Source organism: Dromiciops gliroides, chromosome 2, assembly GCF_019393635.1.
Source record: "Dromiciops gliroides isolate mDroGli1 chromosome 2, mDroGli1.pri, whole genome shotgun sequence".
NCBI classification, from domain to species: Eukaryota; Metazoa; Chordata; class Mammalia; order Microbiotheria; family Microbiotheriidae; genus Dromiciops; species Dromiciops gliroides.
Window position 1 is genome coordinate 378767921 of NC_057862.1, and position 17603 is coordinate 378785523.

General features: G+C 38.7%; 1 protein-coding gene across 3 annotated transcripts in view; it reads right to left on the minus strand.

Moving 5' to 3' along the window:
- Positions 1-17603, minus strand: part of ASTN2 (astrotactin 2) — a 1144107-nt gene that overhangs the window by 964257 nt on the left and 162247 nt on the right. For all 3 annotated transcript variants that reach the window (XM_043982377.1, XM_043982378.1, XM_043982376.1), the window contains exon 3: positions 9929-10116. In XM_043982377.1, coding sequence (XP_043838312.1) covers positions 9929-10116 — 188 coding nt within the window. The remainder of the gene's footprint in view (positions 1-9928; positions 10117-17603) is intronic.

Here is a 17603-nt window from a genome sequence, read left to right on the forward strand (position 1 = left end):
GAGGTACCATTTCAAATCTATAAGATTGACTAATGTGACAAGAAATGAAAATACTAAATGTTGGAGAAGCTGTGGGGTGGGGGGGGGAATGGAACACTAATGAATTGTTGGTGGAGTTGTGAACTGATCCAACCATTCTGGAGAACAATTTGGAACTATGCCCAAAGGGCTATAAAGCTGTGCATACCATTTGATGTAGCAATATCACTATTAGGTCTGTATTCCAAAGAGATCATAGGAGAGGCAAAGGGACCCACATGTACAAAAATATTTCTAGCAGCTCTCTTTGTGGAGTCAAAGAATTGGAAATTGAGAGGATGCCATCAATTGGGGAAAGGCTGAACAAACTCCTTACCTTCTCATGGCGGAACTGTTTCCACTAACAGGAGAATGGGCAAAAGCAAGTCACTGGCACCTTAAGACCAGTCGCTTCGGGCAGGTGGGGCTCCTTAGCCTTGGCAGGCAACTCACCTAGGGGAAGGAAACCCTGATTTTTAAACCTCTGTTGCCTTTCGGCTATACCCATATATGGGAAAGGCTTCGGGAGTTAACCCCAAGGAAAAATCAGGAGTCAGAGTCCCTTAGGCAGTTGGATGTTGGACATCACATCCCTCTGGCAACTCCTGCGGTGGCACTGGTGCCAAACTGTACTGGCTCTGCCTCTCTTTTGGATCCACCAATGTCGCAGAGAGGGAAAACCTGCTGCATGGGCAACAGCTTATTTTCCATATTGATCTGCCCAGGCCAGCGCCCTGGAGAGGACACTCCAGCTACTCCTCATGGGGTAGATACAACACACACAGCCACACTGTGGCCTGTGGCTCTTCAAGGTGCTGATCCATGGTTGTCTGTGACGAGCAGGCAGATTTCAGAAAAACCTGGAAAGACTTAAGTGGAAGATGGAAGATGGAAGATGGAAGATGTTCTCCACATCCAGAAAAAAGAACTGTGGATTCTGAATGCAGATTGAACCATAGTGTTTCTACTTTTGTTTTTGTTCTCTTTTGCTTTTCCTTTTTGTTCTGATTCTTCTTTTACAACATGACTGATGCAAAAATGTGTTTAATGTAATTATACATATATAACCTATATCAGATTGCTTTCTGTCTTGGGGAGGGGAGAGGGAAGGGAGGGAGAAAAATTTGGAACTAAAAATCTTATGAAAACAAATGTTGAAAACCATCTTTACATTAACTTGAAAATAATAAAATACTTTTATGATGAAAAAAAAGTATGAGACTCAGGATTTAAATCTGTTTTCCTAAAATCAAGTCCATCACTCTAAACATCCTCTCCATCCAGCTTCGTTATTTCACTTAAGTCTTATGACACCCTATGAGATAAGAAATATCAATATAATTATCCTCATTTTACAGATGAGTTAGTGAAACACAGAAAGGTGAGGTTACTTTCTCAAGGCTTCATGGGTATTAAAGGATCAGAACTGGGACTAATATCTCCAATATCAATGTTTTGTCATTCATCAACTTCTATCACCTCTGCGTGTCTCCCAATGGTGACTAGGCACAGGGTTGGCCACACAATAGATGCCCAATAAATGTGTGGTGAATGAGCAAGTGAATAATTAAGCATGGTTCTCAAAGCAAGCATTTCCACATAGCCCCCAGAAGGAATTTATAATAGCCTAAATAATGGAACGATAGGGCTTGGGAGTTGGGGGGGTAGGGAGAACAACCTCACATTTTGTTTAATTCAGCAATTTACAGGGGTAAGAATAATTAGCAGTTTTAAATGTTTTGACACAAGCAGGCTCCATAATCATGATAAATCATATCAGGCATATGCCTGGATCCTTGAAGTGACAGATGACAAACAGAACAGCGACAAGGCCCTCCATCATGTGCAGAATCATTGAGTTAATGGAAGAATTATGGCTTCGGAAATCCACTCCAGTCCTATTGTGGGGAACGTTCCAATTTATCAAAGCCAAACGAACATTAATTGCAGCAGCCTGGTAAGTTTTCGAGCTGCTATGACCTTCATTGAATTTTAATCCAAAACAGATAAGATTTACTTCCACACAAGAGGAAACAACACAATTAGCCCTAAATGACAGCTAGATTATGAAAACAGTGCATGCACGCGCACACACACACAATATTGATTCTTTTCAACTTGCGACTGTGCAAAAGAAGGAGGGGGGAAGGTAAATAAGTAAAATAATAAATTTGCATATATTAAAAAAAACTTTTCATTGGGGAGATGGCTTCGGGAAGCTAGAGCCAAGATGAAGAGGATGTCAGCACTAGTGGAGACAGAATTTCTGTTAACTGCGGTAATTAATATTATGTCTCATTGGGGAGAGATTAGGAAAAAAACAGAAGGAAAAAAAAACACAAGTATTATTTTGCTATTAAAGATGCCCTTGAGCTGGGGAACATTAGTGGCAGAAGTTGGAATTGGGTAATTGTTAGACTGTATTTGTGGCTTTACAGAAGAGATGATTACCACAGTGACATAAATGCAGTTATTTTGTACCCAGCACCTGTATTGCATCACAGACCCATAACCTTCTCCTGAATGCTTATCATAGTCTAGTGCATCTTTTTCTCCAAGCATCCATATCTAAGAGGAAGTAAAGGATCATATCTATTGGGGCAACCACACAATTAAAGGAGAAGTCGGACTTTAAGAGTTAAAAGAGCTAAATCTGAATGTTGGTTCTCCTGAGAAATGGCTTTATCAACTTTTGGCCAGTCATTGGACCCTTCTAAACCTCAGTTACTTCATCTGCAAAATGGGGATTATAATAATTGCCTCACATACCTCACAGGGTTGGTGTAAGGATTAAACTATACTGTATTTAAATCACTTTGTAACTCTGAAAGCACTTGATAAATATCATCTGTAACAAAAAAAAATAATATCAATAAGCATTTATGTAGCACTTTAAAGTTTGCAAAGAGCTTTATGAAAATATTATTTTGGGGCACCTAGGTGGCACAGTAGATATAGCACCAGCCCAACAATCAGGTGGACCCGAGTTCAAATCAGGCCTCAGACACTTGACACTCACTAGCTGTGTGAGTTTGGGCAAGTCACTTAACCCCAATTGCCTCACCCCCCCCCAAAAAAAAATCATCTTATTTTCACAACAACCTTGTGAGGTAGGTGCTATTGCTATCCTTGTATTATAGATGAGTAAACTGAGGCAAATATAAGTCAAGTGACTTGCACAGGGTCAGTCAACTAATAAGTGTCTGAGGATAGAATTGAATTCAAGTCTTCCTTACTCTAGGCTGATTGCCTCTTTAGCCTCAGCTAATAGCCTGGGATCCATCTCCCAAAGCAGAAGGCATGTGAGTACCCTGTGAGCAATGACTTTCTGGAACCACATTGAGTTACCTTTGGTTCTTTCTGGCTCTTATCTTCTTTGCTAGTTCTAGTACATGGACTTTTATTTCTGTTTCAGGGTGATGCTCCTTCATCCCAGATTTTCTTCTATTAATGAGATTCATGTCAAACAGGGTCAACATGTGGAGCTGAAGTTACTTGGGAGAGGAGTGAAGAATGGCTGGTCTGTACCAGCCATTTCTTCAAAATAGTTATTCTAGAAGGAATTCACCAATGTAAGGAGAGGGTCACAAAGGCAGATGGATATTCCAGGATAACAGAGCAGCTTAGGCATATTGGTAAATCCTGGAGAATCAGGGAGCATAGCTGGGAGAGTAGTGATTTTCAAGTTCCGGCTCTGATCCTCACTATATTGCATCAGCCAAGTCTTGCTTCATGTCCTATAAGAGTTCATTAATATGTTACATTTCGATGAACACCAGGGAATCACTCCAAAGTATCTCTCCTCATGGATTACCATCATGCCTCAAAAACTGCATCCTGCCTGCAGCCTTCAAGTTAGGGCTCTAATGAAAGCTGTAAAACCACGTGTAAGTTCCTTGGTTCTTTAACTTTCTTAAGCCTCAGTTTTCTCATCTAAAAATAGTGATAAAATACTTGCACTGTACCTAGAAGGCTTTAACATTTTGACATCAATACTTCAAGCATCAGTGATTCCATTAGTGTGGATGATACTTCTATCTACTGATGTAGATTACCACCCTTTGGCAACTCAGTGCAGTCTTCATGAGTTGCTTGAGCCAAAAAATCCTTCCCTCCTAGATCATGCTAGAATGGTATTTGGACAGTCAAAATGCAGTCCATTACTGATTTTGTATTTAAAGTATTTTGAATTGGAAATGTTGCCCATGATTGTGCTTTGCCCTTAAAGCTTTTAAGAATCCAGGGTTTTCTTTACACCACGAAGAGGCATCAGAGAAGGGCTTTGTTGGAGCAAACACTTTAATGAGCATCATTTTTTTCTTTAATCACAAATCCTTCTGGGAATATAATATGTAGCTCCCTATACTATGGGAATGAGTTTATAAGACCCTTTTCCTCCTTTGAGGAAGTGTGGCGACAGTATGACTAGGTAGGATAGAGGTGCAGTTGGAGTATTAGAGAATTCAGAGGCTATTGGAGAGAATGTGACAGTCCAGATCCCAAGAATCAACTGCTGATATTGTGGTCATACAAATGGCTAACCCGTTCTGGACCTCCTTACAAAAAAGAGAACAGACAGTCTCGATCTCAATCTCAATCAATCTCTCTCTCTCTCTCTCTCTCTCTCTCTCTCTCTCTCTCTTTCTCTTTCTTTGTCTCTCTTTCTCTCTCCCCTCCCTCCCTCTCTCTCGTTTCCCACTGTCTTTTCTCTGTCCTTATATTAACATATACAAACACAATATACATATATATATACATATTTAGTCTGTTTACAGTATATATAATCTGTGTGTATGTAGACTATATCGTCTCTGTCTCTATATACATAATCACATATGCACACACATACATAAACACACACACATACACACACACACACACACACACACACACACACACACACACACACACACACACACTGGCATTTGAATGAGATCCTAAACCCCAAGAAAATCCTGATGAAAAGGTCTATTAAAAGGAGATGTGACAAGAAAGCTATCAGGGAAGAAGAGATGAATGCTTGTGGGTAGGGTGAGTTGGGCCCTGCCTCTCTTTTCTCCTAACACCTGCCCTGTGCACACACATACAGACTTTGTTGCCCTGCTTAGCTCTGCACTGCAGCATCTCCAGAGCTCCCTGGCCTTCTCATCCCCTCTTCCCTTCCATTCAGTTCTGCACTGCATTTCTGCCTTCCCTCCCCTTTTCTTCCAACAACCCTGTCTGCAGGGGAACTAAGGTCTTCCAGAAACTATCCTCTGGGCTCGGTGATATTCGCTCTCTGCAGGCAGATGTCTATGCCTTCTCTTTCAGCCCACGCTGATCTTTGTACCTCTTAGTTCATCGCTCTCTGGTTCTTTTTAGGGTTTGCTAGTTGATAAAATGAACCCTTGTCTATCTGTGCATCTCTCTTCCAAATTAAATATACAAATGTACACATCCACCTTTCTATGGCACTCTGAGGTTTGCCAAGCATTTTCAATTCTGAGAATCAAGTAGTTCAGGTATCATCATTCCCATTTTATAAATGAAGTAATTGAGGCTCAGAAAACAGAAGTGGTTTGCCTTACAGGGTAAGAGATTACAGAAGATAAAGCTTCAAAAGGCACTTTCTTTAATAACAAATGATCTCTGGGGTACAGGTACTCTATCCATCAGATTACAACCCATCAATGACTTTTCATCCAATACTGTCCATGGATTCTTGTCCCTGCCCTGAATCCTCCATGGATTATCCATCTATTTTTGGGGGAGATGTTCTTCTAGGTCTTCTAGAGCCTCATGCATAGAATCATAGGGCTTTATAGGAGAAAGCATATTAGACTCTGAGTCTGGGGAGTAGAATTTGGTGACCTTGGGCAGGTCATTTCCTCTCCCAAAGCCCCTGTTTCCTCATCTATAAAATGACAAAATTGGGCCACATGACTTCTCAGAATTGCTTGGGGAATTCAGCAGGCAGCAGATTCCTGCCTTCTGGAATTTAATAGTGCAATGAGATACATCTGGCCTTTACATTAAAAATTCCCTACTTTCAACCTCACAAACCCTAAATACCCACTCTGCTTCCATTCCAATAGCCCAGGAGTATTCCCATGTTTGGAGAGACTATGTAGCTGTTCCTAAAAGAAGATTATATCCATAGCATCTCTGCCAAAGAGAAAAAAGAGTGCTTTTCCTTTTCTTATCTCCAACCTTGCTCCCCACATCATCACTTATCAAGGTACTGAGACCTTCAACACAGAAAAGCCCCAAAGAGCAAAGAGGCAGTGGGATATAGGCTACCCAAGATTGAATTTAGAGTCAGAAGACCTGGATTCAAGCAAAATTTTTACTAGTTACTATTTGTATAGTCTTGGATAACTCATTTAACATCTGTTGGCCTCAATTTTCTAATCTGTGGAATGAGGGGATTATACCAGATGGCAATTAATGTCTCCCTAGCTCTAAATTTATTCTTTTATTATTAACACAAAGGGCTTTTTTCCCCAAAGGACACAGTTATCACTGACCTTATAACACAGTTTATCATATCCAGACCCATCAAAGTGTCTTCTGCATACAAGTCTTTAAGCAGCTTGGTTCAATCAACATATATAACTTACCCAGGGAAATTCATAATAGCATTTAGAATTTTATAAATAAAGACACTGAGGTCAAGAGAGATCCAATGATTTGCTAAAAGTCACACAATCAGTGGAAAAGTAGTAATTCAAACTCAGATTCTCTAATTCACAAATATAGCACTCTTTTCATGCAACACAGAGATATCCAGAGACAGTCACTGGGAGCAACAGACCCCCCCCCCCGCCCCATTCATAATGTCCTATGTCAAATAGGTTTGACTGGATTTCCTAGTTCTTCCTTCTTCCCAGAGAAAGATCTCTACAATAGAAGTAGAGCAAAGAATTATAACAAGGACAATGCTAGAAGTTCTACTTTTCTGTACTTCTCTTAATTATCAGCATCCCTAGAATAGGAGAGTCCAATATGTTCCTTGAACCAGTTGCACATAGTTCTTTGCCCTGGCCATGGCAGCTGCACTCACTTCCTTCACTTGGTAATAGAACCCAAGCTGGAAAGAACAGTAATGGGGGTTGATCAAACATGGCATTAGCTAGATTGACCTTGGCAGTCATGTGACAAAAGTTATAGTATTTACAACAGTATGTTGTCAAAGCCAACAGGATTTTGTCAGCAGTGGTATCTCACTCTTCCCATCACTCTACCAAAGCAAGGAACCTGAGAAAACATATATAGTTACCCTGATTTAGAATCAGATTCATTGCCCAAAGGCTGTAATCTCATCGGTTCATCAACTGAAGTGACACTTGGAAACTATTTTTAGGTGCCTGAAAACATCTATTCTGTCTGCTTCCTTTGGATGGTTTTCATTCTACTTTATATTCAAACGTGTTATGTTTCATTATTTAATTAAGTGCAAGATGCCTCAAGTCCTTTAATAAGTATGTGAGATATAAATAATAAAGTCACAGAATGTTAGGATATAGAATATTAGAGCTGGAAGGGACCCTAGAAAACATCTAATTACAAGCCCATAATTTTTCAGATGAGGAAATGGAAACCCAGAGAACTAAATTGCCCAGATTCATATGGTTAGTTAGTTATAAGAGCAAGATTAGAAATAACCTAGACCTGTTCACGTCCAGTCCAGTCTTTCTTCTACTACATCATATTATATTGATTCACATTATATTATACTGCTCACGACCTGATGAGCTAGGGTATACAACAGGCAAATTTTGATGAAGGAGTCTAATTGAAAGGACAGATACTATAATAAAAGATCTCATTGGGGGGAAAAAAGGAGAGGGCACTGGTGGCCTTAGGGGTTAGGATGGGAATGGAAGAGAAGGAAATCAGGACCAAGAGAAAGGGAAGGGAAAGCAAATATGAATTTATTAAGCATTTACCATGTGCTAGACATTGTGCTAAGCATTTGACAAATACTATCTCATCTTATCCTGACAACAATCCTGGGAGGCAAGTGCTATTATTATCCCCATTTTACAGATAAGGAAACTGAGGTAGACAAAGGTTAAGTGACCTGTCCAGGGCAACACAGGTAGTGAGTGTGTGAGGCCACATTTGAACTCAGGTCTTCCTGAGTCCTGGTTTACTGCTATGTCTAGTGTACCTTTAAAGTTCCATAGGAAAAGTACCAGAGAACAGCTTCACCTATTTGTTAGCTCTAAATGTAACTAACTCCATTTGGAGAAAATCAACAGTGATTCATTGTGATATCATATGCTTATAATATGTTCATGTTACAAAACATATACCCTTTCATTTGGCATGAAGCTTAACTGCATAATTTGATATAAAAATATCCATATAAACATATATGTAGATGAACATATATATTTATATATATACACAAATGGGTTGTGTTGTTGAATATATATTATAGAGAGAGATAAACCTAGATACAGACATAGGCATACATACACACACACACACACACACACACACACACACACACATATATGGAGAGAGAGAGAGAGAGAGAGAGATATGCTATTCACACACGCAACTATATCGTGTATACTTCTTAAATAACACAAAGGACCTTGATTTGTTTCCTCATGTAATCTGCATACTTTAAGTTCAAAATTAAAGTTGCTGTCTGACTGGGGTGTGAGTATTTCTTAAAGAGGATGAACACATCCCCTGCTTCAGGACAAACCCAAACATTTAAATGTAGAGGATTTAAAGGTGAGAAGAGGGAACACACCAAGGACATAGGTTAAGGGGTCTGGAAATCTGGGTTCCTGTGCTGTAGTACCCTTAATGCATCATTTGACTTCTCTGTGCTTTGTTTTTTCTCATTTGAAGAAGGTACACAATAGCCAAGAGGGAATGATTTTGAGACTCTACTGAAATAATATGTGGGACAATATTTTGAAATGTAAAATGGCATTTATTAGATATCTTCCAAAACACATTAAATTCCTTTCTATATCTTGTATTTTTTATGCTAAGTGCAATGCAATTGATATGATCCATTCTAAGGAAGTCTATGATCTGAGCTCACAACAATGAACTCTGGATGTATGAAACAAGCACGATTTCCTGAAGAGTGATAGACCAACGAAAATGAAATTCATGGATTAATGAAGATGAGAAAGGCCAAATGGTTCCTTTCAACTGAGAGCACAGTAGAATGGATAGAGGAATAGAGGACTAGGTTTTCAGTCAAGAAAACTTGAGTTATAATTCTGACTCATACTTATTAGGTTTTTGCCCCTGAGAGAGTCACCTAACACCTCTGTGCCTCGGTTTTTCCATGTGTAAAATGAACGGGTCAGAATTGATCATTTCTAAGGCCCCTTCCAGCTCTAAATCTATGATCCTTTAAACTTTGAAACTCTGTTATCTAATAGTCTATGTTCTAACTTTCTTAAAGAACCAATATTGTGAAATTTATGTTCTAACTATAAGCTCTTTCCCAACTCTGTGTTCTATGTTACAGAATTTAAAGAGTTTTAAATTCCTTTCCAACTCTGATGTTTCGTGATCCTATGAAATTCCATCAAAGAGCCAAGTCTACTGCTAGGGCAGGTTATAAGCTCTGAGCAGAGCATGTTTCAAATAATAAACAGATTTCCCCTTTGACCTCAGTCAAAGCTAAGACATTAGAATGTTTTCAGTTTTCTGTATGAAACACATTAGTTTATCACCATGAACAGGTGACTCCATATCAGCCTGAGTGATATTAAGAAACTCAAATGACCTTTGGCTTATCAAAACCACATCCCCTCACACAATTGAACCATTTTACCATCAGCAAGCATCTAAGTTCCATCTCCTCACCCTACCTACGATTCAGCCACCCATGGCAATGAGCCTTCTGACTTAACTCCTGGCTTCCTTCCCTCCTTCCCCAATAACTCACCATCACAGAAATATGCAGAATGTGCATCTGCTCATCCACGATCTCTGAGGGCTCTTGGAGAGTGGGAGGGGTGGCCCTTGACAGCTGCCCAGCACTGCCCATGGAGACATGGAAATAGAGGGTGCCATTTTCTAGCCACTGCTGCCGCCAGTGTACCAAGGAGATGTCTGCTGCTGTTCCTGACATCTCTAGAAGAAACAAAAGAAAAGTACCTGGATTAACTGGGTGTCCCATACTCATTGTCCTGAAGATACTTGTAAGGGAGGTAGCATGACACCCAGCTTTTTAGGTGGCACCAAGCTTATTCTGTAAAATTGACTTCAGCCATATAGCAAATTGTAGGTACATAATGAAAAGAAGCTAAGCAGAGAATTGAATTATGTGATCTTGAATAAATCATTTCCCTCTCTCTATTGGTTTTGCTTAAATTATAATATAAATACTAGCTTACATTTATATAGAGATTTAAGGTTTAAAAAACCCTTTCTTTTCTCACAACAGTAACATGATGTATACAGTACTAGAATGATTAGCCCCTAATACTAAACAATAAGCTCATTGAAGGCAGAGACTATGCATCTTCTTTACCTTACCTTCCTCAAAGTGTTCTTTATACTGTACATACTTAATGTTTTTAGAACTGAATCTCTTTTCTATAGATGAGGCAGATTAAATAATGAAAGATCAAGTGACTGGTCTTGGCCCACACTACTCAAAAATAGGATCCAAAAGGGAACCTACAGATGAGTAAATTTTTGTCAAATTATACAACTGAAAAGGTTAGGGGGTTTTGTTTTGTAGTTTTGTTTTTGTTTTTTTTTTTTAGTAGTAGTCTTGATGTGTTATTTTCTTTATTTCTCTAAATCAAAGCTTCTTAAACTGTGGGTCTCAACCCCATATAGGATTGTGTAACAATGTGGGGGTCTGCGAAAAATTTGGTAGTAAATGTTTGATTTGTATACCTATTATATACTTATACCTGCATACCTGGGGTAATGTAAAAATTTCTCAGGTAAAAAGAGGTTGGTCACAAGTGGAAAAAGTTGAAGAAGCCCTGCTCTAAATGATCAGTATTAAATTTGTGCAAAATTCTTCTTTTCCACTGTACATAGAAAGTAGCAGAAAAGGATCTGAAATATAAACTCTTAACACTCCCAATTGAACAGATTGTACTAAAAATTAACAAGAATAAAAAATATAATAAAATGCTTGAATAGTTTTATAGAAAGGAAGATCTTAATGCAATATCAATATAAAATAATAATTACTATTTAAGAGATCTCTGTGACTTCTGGGCTTGCCAGATTTCTTTTAGAAATGCTTTAGTGTTGCATTCATTTATGCTATTAGTATTCTTTGGCACAGACTCATAGACTATTAAAATATTATCATCAATGAAACTATGGGTCATATGTTGATATTCCTTAGATATAGCTTCTAGGTCAGAGTCTGTCACCACATTGTTTTGTGATCTTCCTTAGTCATGCCATTTTTTCTGTTTCCTCATCAGCAAAATGAAGGGTGGGGTAGGTAACCTAGATAATGTCTAAGGCTCATTCTAGAGAATGCAGAACAAAAAATCCTTTTATTCAAAACTTAAAAGGTCAATTATTTTATTTGTATTGATACCCCTTCAAACTATGTAAACTGCATCCTCTCTTTAGCATTGCAAACAGTCTTTGAAAATGTACATTATCCTGAAAAAATGCACTACAGGATAATAAATGTAAAACCCAAAGGATTTCAGAGACCATCTGGATTTACTCATTCATTTTGATGATGAGGAAACTAAAGCCCAAAGATGTTCAATGACTTATCTAAAGGTTCATAGTTAGAAAACAAACAAAAACAAAAGAAAGACAGGGCATGAACCCAAAGTGGTGAAATGGCAAGAGCTATGATCCTGGAGTCAGGAAGACCTGAGCTCAAATCCAGCCTCAGAAACTTCCTAGCTGTGTTACCCTGGGCAAGTCACTTTGCCTCAGTTTCCTCATCTGTAAAATGAGCTGGAGAACAAAACATCAAACTTCTCTGGTGTCTTTGCCAAGAAAATCCCAAATGAGGTCATAAAGATTCAGACATGCCTGAAATGACTGCAAAAAGACCTGTGTCTCCAGAGCAATGCTTTTTCCACTATACTATCACCCTGCAACTAATCTGGGATGAAGCCCTTTGGAATTTAATTAGATTGGTTTTTAGACAACAGGAATCAAAATCTTTCTGGCTGGAAGCCATGCTCTTCTGGCACAATCTCTGTGAAAGCAGGGTGACATCTATGCTTCAAGTAGACATTGGAGGAGTAGTTTGGTGAAAATGAATATTCCATTTTCTAATATTCCTTACTCTAAAAGTACTATTCAATTTTAACACACAATGTTGTTACATTCTTTGTTCTAAAGTTCCTATTTTACCAGAAAAAATTAATGTCTACTATTTTTGTCTTCAAAAACACATATGAAAGAAAACCACCACCAACCAAATTATTAATCATAATAACGATCAGTACACATATTGAGGGAATCCTTGATGAAAATATGAGAAAAAAAGAAGTAGGCTTTTGGGAAAACAAAAGCCATAGTAGACTACATCTTTATTGTCACTAATTGTCTAAAAGGTATAGGTCTCATTTTGTTAGTTCTTGCTGAATTTATTGAATTGAAAGAAGAAATTGGGTGGCAGCTAGATGGTACAGTGGATAAAGCCCCAGCCCTGGATTCAGGAGTACCTGAGTTCAATTCCAGCCTCAGACACTTGACACTTATTAGCTGTGTGACCTTGGCTAAGTCACTTAACTACCACTGCCCCGGAAAAAAAAAAAAAAAGACAAAATTTCATTTGACTCAGGAGGAAACCTCAAAGATTCTCCTCCAATACGGGCCTTTCTTGGATGCATTTAAATTATATGATATTTCTTATTGAATGCAACCAATGATGCTTAATGGTCCTCTGATTATTCACATCAAGTGAATCACAAAACAAGAAATGTGTATTCTTCCACATTGTTTGCTGCTATCACTGCAGATGTCCTGTGCAAGATTTGGAAGAAAGAGGGATTCTCTAATAATGCTGAAGTTCTACAGGTACTCCCATTTGTGACTGATACTGTGTTTTTGCTTCAAGCTACCAAACATCACAGGGCTTCCTTGGTGAAATATATGCTTATCTAAAGGAGACCAGACAAACAATTCATGACAGAAATTAAAATGGATGAAAAACATCAGTTGTACTGGCTATCAAGTGTAGTTGGATTTAATAGGTATATTACTATTTATATTCCAGACTTGGAAGATTCAATTTCATTTAAATCAAAAGGAATTTATTAAACACCTATTATGAATAAAAACATTGACTTGCAAAATGATAAAGAAAAATAGGCCCTGTCTTCAAGGAGTTTACATTCAGAAATGCATAGATTTTATTCTTTTTTAGATATGTTATAAGTTCTATTGGGTTTGATTATCATCTCTGTACTGATAATTCTCAGATCTATTTATCCAGCCCTACCCTCTCTGCTAATCTTCTGTCTTACATCTCCAAATGACTATAGGACATCTTGAACTGGATGTCTCATAGACATCTTAAATTCCACACGTCCAAATTGAAACTCCGTATCTCCACCCATCTACTCTATCTCTCACTTCTTCCTAATTTCCCTATTATTTTGAGAGTACCACCCCATCTTCCTAGACAACAATGCTTGTAATCCTAGGTCTCATCCTCAAATCCTTATTTTCTCTTACACACCCTAGCCCATCCAATCCGTTGCCAAGTCATTTCTGCATTAATAATCTCTCTAGCATACTGTAAATCCTCTTTTCTCCTTCAGCACTTCCTTCTCCTTGGTGGAGACCTTTATCGCCTCATACCAGGACTAGTACTTCTGACTGATCTTTTCTCAAGTCTCTCTCCACTCCAGCATATTCTACACTCAGCTCTCAAGTTGATCTTCATGAAGGACAGATATGACTGGGTCACATATTTGATAAACTCCAGTGGCTACCTAGCACCACCAGGATCAAATAGGAAATGCTCTGTTTGACCGTCAAAGCTCTTCTAGATCTATGCTCCTCCTACCAATATTATTATACCTTACTTCCCACCACATAATCAGCAATCCAGTGGCACCAGCCTCCTTGCTGTTCTTCAAACAACAAACGCCCATTTCCTGGCTCTGTTCATTTTTACTGGCTTTCTTCCATACTTGGAATTTTCTCCTTCCTCATCTCTGTCTCCTGGTTTCCTTCAAGTTGCAGTCCGTATTCCACTTTCTACAAGAAACCTTTGCTGATCAACCTTAATGTCAGTGTTTTCTCTGTTGATTATCTCCAATTTAATCTGTATGTATGTATGTGTGTATATGTATGTATATATAAATGCATACATGTATAAATATATTTATACACATACACATATCTACATCTAATCTACATCAAATCTATATCTATACCTATATCTTAAGTTGATGATAAGCTCTCTCCCATTATCGTGAATTCCTTGAGAGCCAGGAATGTTGTTTTGTTCTTTCTTTGCTTTTCTCATTTCTTTGTATCCCCAGAGCTTAGCACAGTTTCAGGCACAGAGCAGGCACTTAAAAAATGCTTGTTGACTGGTGCTTCTAGAGATGCATCCATTTAAAAAACTAATCTTTTAACCTGAATTGGAGTAAATTTGAAAATAAAAGACCCACATTTAAATATCAAAAGCACTCAGGAAACTAGTATTCAGTTGATTATCCTTTGGCTAAGAAACTACATGTTCTGAGAAAAAAAACACCAAACCACATTATTATAAAGGCCTGCATGATAGAGGGTGTGAAAGAGCCTTGGAATAGAGGAAACCTGGGTAAAATCACAGTAATAATCAATATACCAAGAGGCATACCATGAAATGAATTCCTACTTATAAAATGATTGGCTATAGATTTTCTGTTTCAGAAGGAACAGGAACATGGAATAGTAGATATGGCGCTAGACCTAGAGGCAACGAAATCTGGGTTTGAATCTTGCATGAGATACTCACTAGCTATGTGAGCCTGGGTAAGTCATTTAACCTCTACATGACTGTTCCTCCAAGTTTATAATGAGACAGCTGTATTTGTTGGCCTCTAAGGGCCTTTCTAGTTCTAAAATCTCTGATCCTACAAATTTTTGTATTACAAAAATGTTCACTATGTGATTTCTTCTAAATTCTTTCAGGGATGATGTTAGATTAATGAGTTATATGAATTTATTAAAAATATGATTAAGTTATTTGAGTTCAAAGATATTTCTATGGGTCTTCAAGTCCTAGGAAAAATCTGACCAATAAAGGTTCATTCTATTAGCATTTACCTTAAATAACACTAAAAGCAAATGCAGGGAAAGGAAAGTTTATGGTAGGGATACCCTACCCCACCCACCCCACCCCCCAACTTAAAGTAAATTTCCTGACTGCCCAGTCGAGAGCTCTTAACCTTTACAATGATGAAGTTTTATTTGTACAATAACTTTCTATGAGGTCCTCAGAGTTGGCAATATTTCATCATTTGGGGAGGGCATGTAATAGCCCTATTTAATACTAAGCATATGAGGACACAATGAGAATTTTGTGACTTATCTAAGATGCTTGACTTCTAAGTTTGGAGTGATATTTTAAGTGAGGCAATTGGGGTTAAGTGACTTACCCAAGGTTACACAGCTAGTAAGTGTCAAGTGGCTGAGGCCAGATTTGAACTCAGGTCCTCCTGAATCCAGGGCCGGTGCTCTATTCACTGTGCCACCTAGCTGCCCCTGGAGTGATAAAATTTAACCTTCCAAGCCCAGCAGAGAAGGCAGCCTAGTAGGTGTGTGGCAAGGAACCACCATCAACAACACAACAAAATTAGCCCTAGATTCAGGAGACCTGCATACAAGTTCTGGCTTTATGGTTTCCCATCTCTTAGGCTCACCATTTAACTTCTCTGGTTCTCAGTTTCATCATCTGTAAAATGGAGAGAGATGATAATCGCTAAACCCCTTGTAACTCTAATAATCTCAAGAGTTATTAATGGAACGAGCACTGGATTTGGAACCAAAGGATATGATTTTGAATCCTAACTCTGCTACCTAAAACCTGTGACCCTGGGTGAGACACTTTACTTTTCTGGGCCTCAGTTTGTTCATCTATAGTAAGAGGGATTTGGAATGAATGTTCTCTAAGTGCAGCTAGGTGGTGCAGTGCAAGGAAAACTGGAGACAGATCTGGAGATCAAATACAATCTCAGGCCCTCACTGTGGGACCTTGCAAAAGTCATTTAACCTCTGTTTGCCTTAGTTTCCTCAACTATAATATGGGGATAATAACAGCACCTACCTTGGAGGGTTGTTCTGAGAATCAAATGAGATAATACTTGCAAAGTACTTAGTGCAATGCCTGGCACATAGTAGACACTATAAAAATACTTATTTCTTTCCCTACCATCATCCCCCATTCTGAGGCACCTTTCTGCTCCAAATATATGATCCTACAAATAGGAGAGGTGGGAAATTAGGCTGGATTACTTTGAGGAAATTGTATAATGCGTGATTCGGAGATGCTTCCTGGGGGAAGGGGAGGTAACAGGAGGGGAATACACATAGACACAGACAGATGCACACACACTGCATAGTGTTTGATTCCAAGATGCATCCTAAGGGGGAGGGTAGAGGAATACACACACACACACAAAGATATACACATATAGATTTTATATATATATACATATACATATATATATATACATATGTACATTTATACAAATATTTTCCCCAGTAATACAGTATTACTGTCAATTTTTTCATTCTTCTAAAGCTGCAAATGACCTATAAGGCCAAACAGAGATTCACAGTGGGCACAAATATGGAACAGCTTATATACAATGATGGCCTGAGTTCACAAGTTGGAATAAGAGATTTCACTGAGGAAATGAATGCTCCCAAAAAGGAGGTAGGTTAGCCATTTGGATAAAGGGAAGGACAACAGGTCCTAAATGCTACAGAGCTACCCATGGAAAAAATCCAGATGAAGGTTCTGGCATAGTAGATATAAGGCAAGGCTGTATAGACAAGAATTATACAGGATGAAAAAGTATGAATAGATGATAATCTGCCACACAAAGTGAACCCCCACATTCATGAGAGCACTGATCCATGGACATATAGAAGTCTTCAGCTCTCACACTGGGTCTTTATAGTGTGAGTTCTTAGGTTTCTTTCAGCACTGATTTTCAATGTTCTTGATATTGACTATCGTCTCTTCTATCTCTAAAATTCTAGGCCTCGGTAACTTCCCTGCAAATATGTTTTGCATCTGACTCTAAAAGTGTTAAAAAGGGTCACATCTCTGTAGATTCAGTGGGCCTCACATAAACTGCTTTCCTTTTCACTCAGGGCCCCAGTCAATCAGCTCCCTATTGCCCTGGTTCTGTGCTGAGCCCTAAGGCTGTGTCCCAGCAAGAAGCAAGGTTAGGCCATTAAGGTAAACTTCCTTGCTCAGCACCCGGCTAATTATTCTATCAATCTATGCAAGGCAATGGCAGGAGTCACTGAGGGCTAGCTGTGAAGGGGTATTGCTGGCAGGCACAGAGGGGAACATGCTCCCTGGATTGACCTAAGTAGAGCTTCTAACTCTATTTCCCTGGGAGAGGGGGTGGGGGGGGAGGGGAGTGAGTGAGAATTCC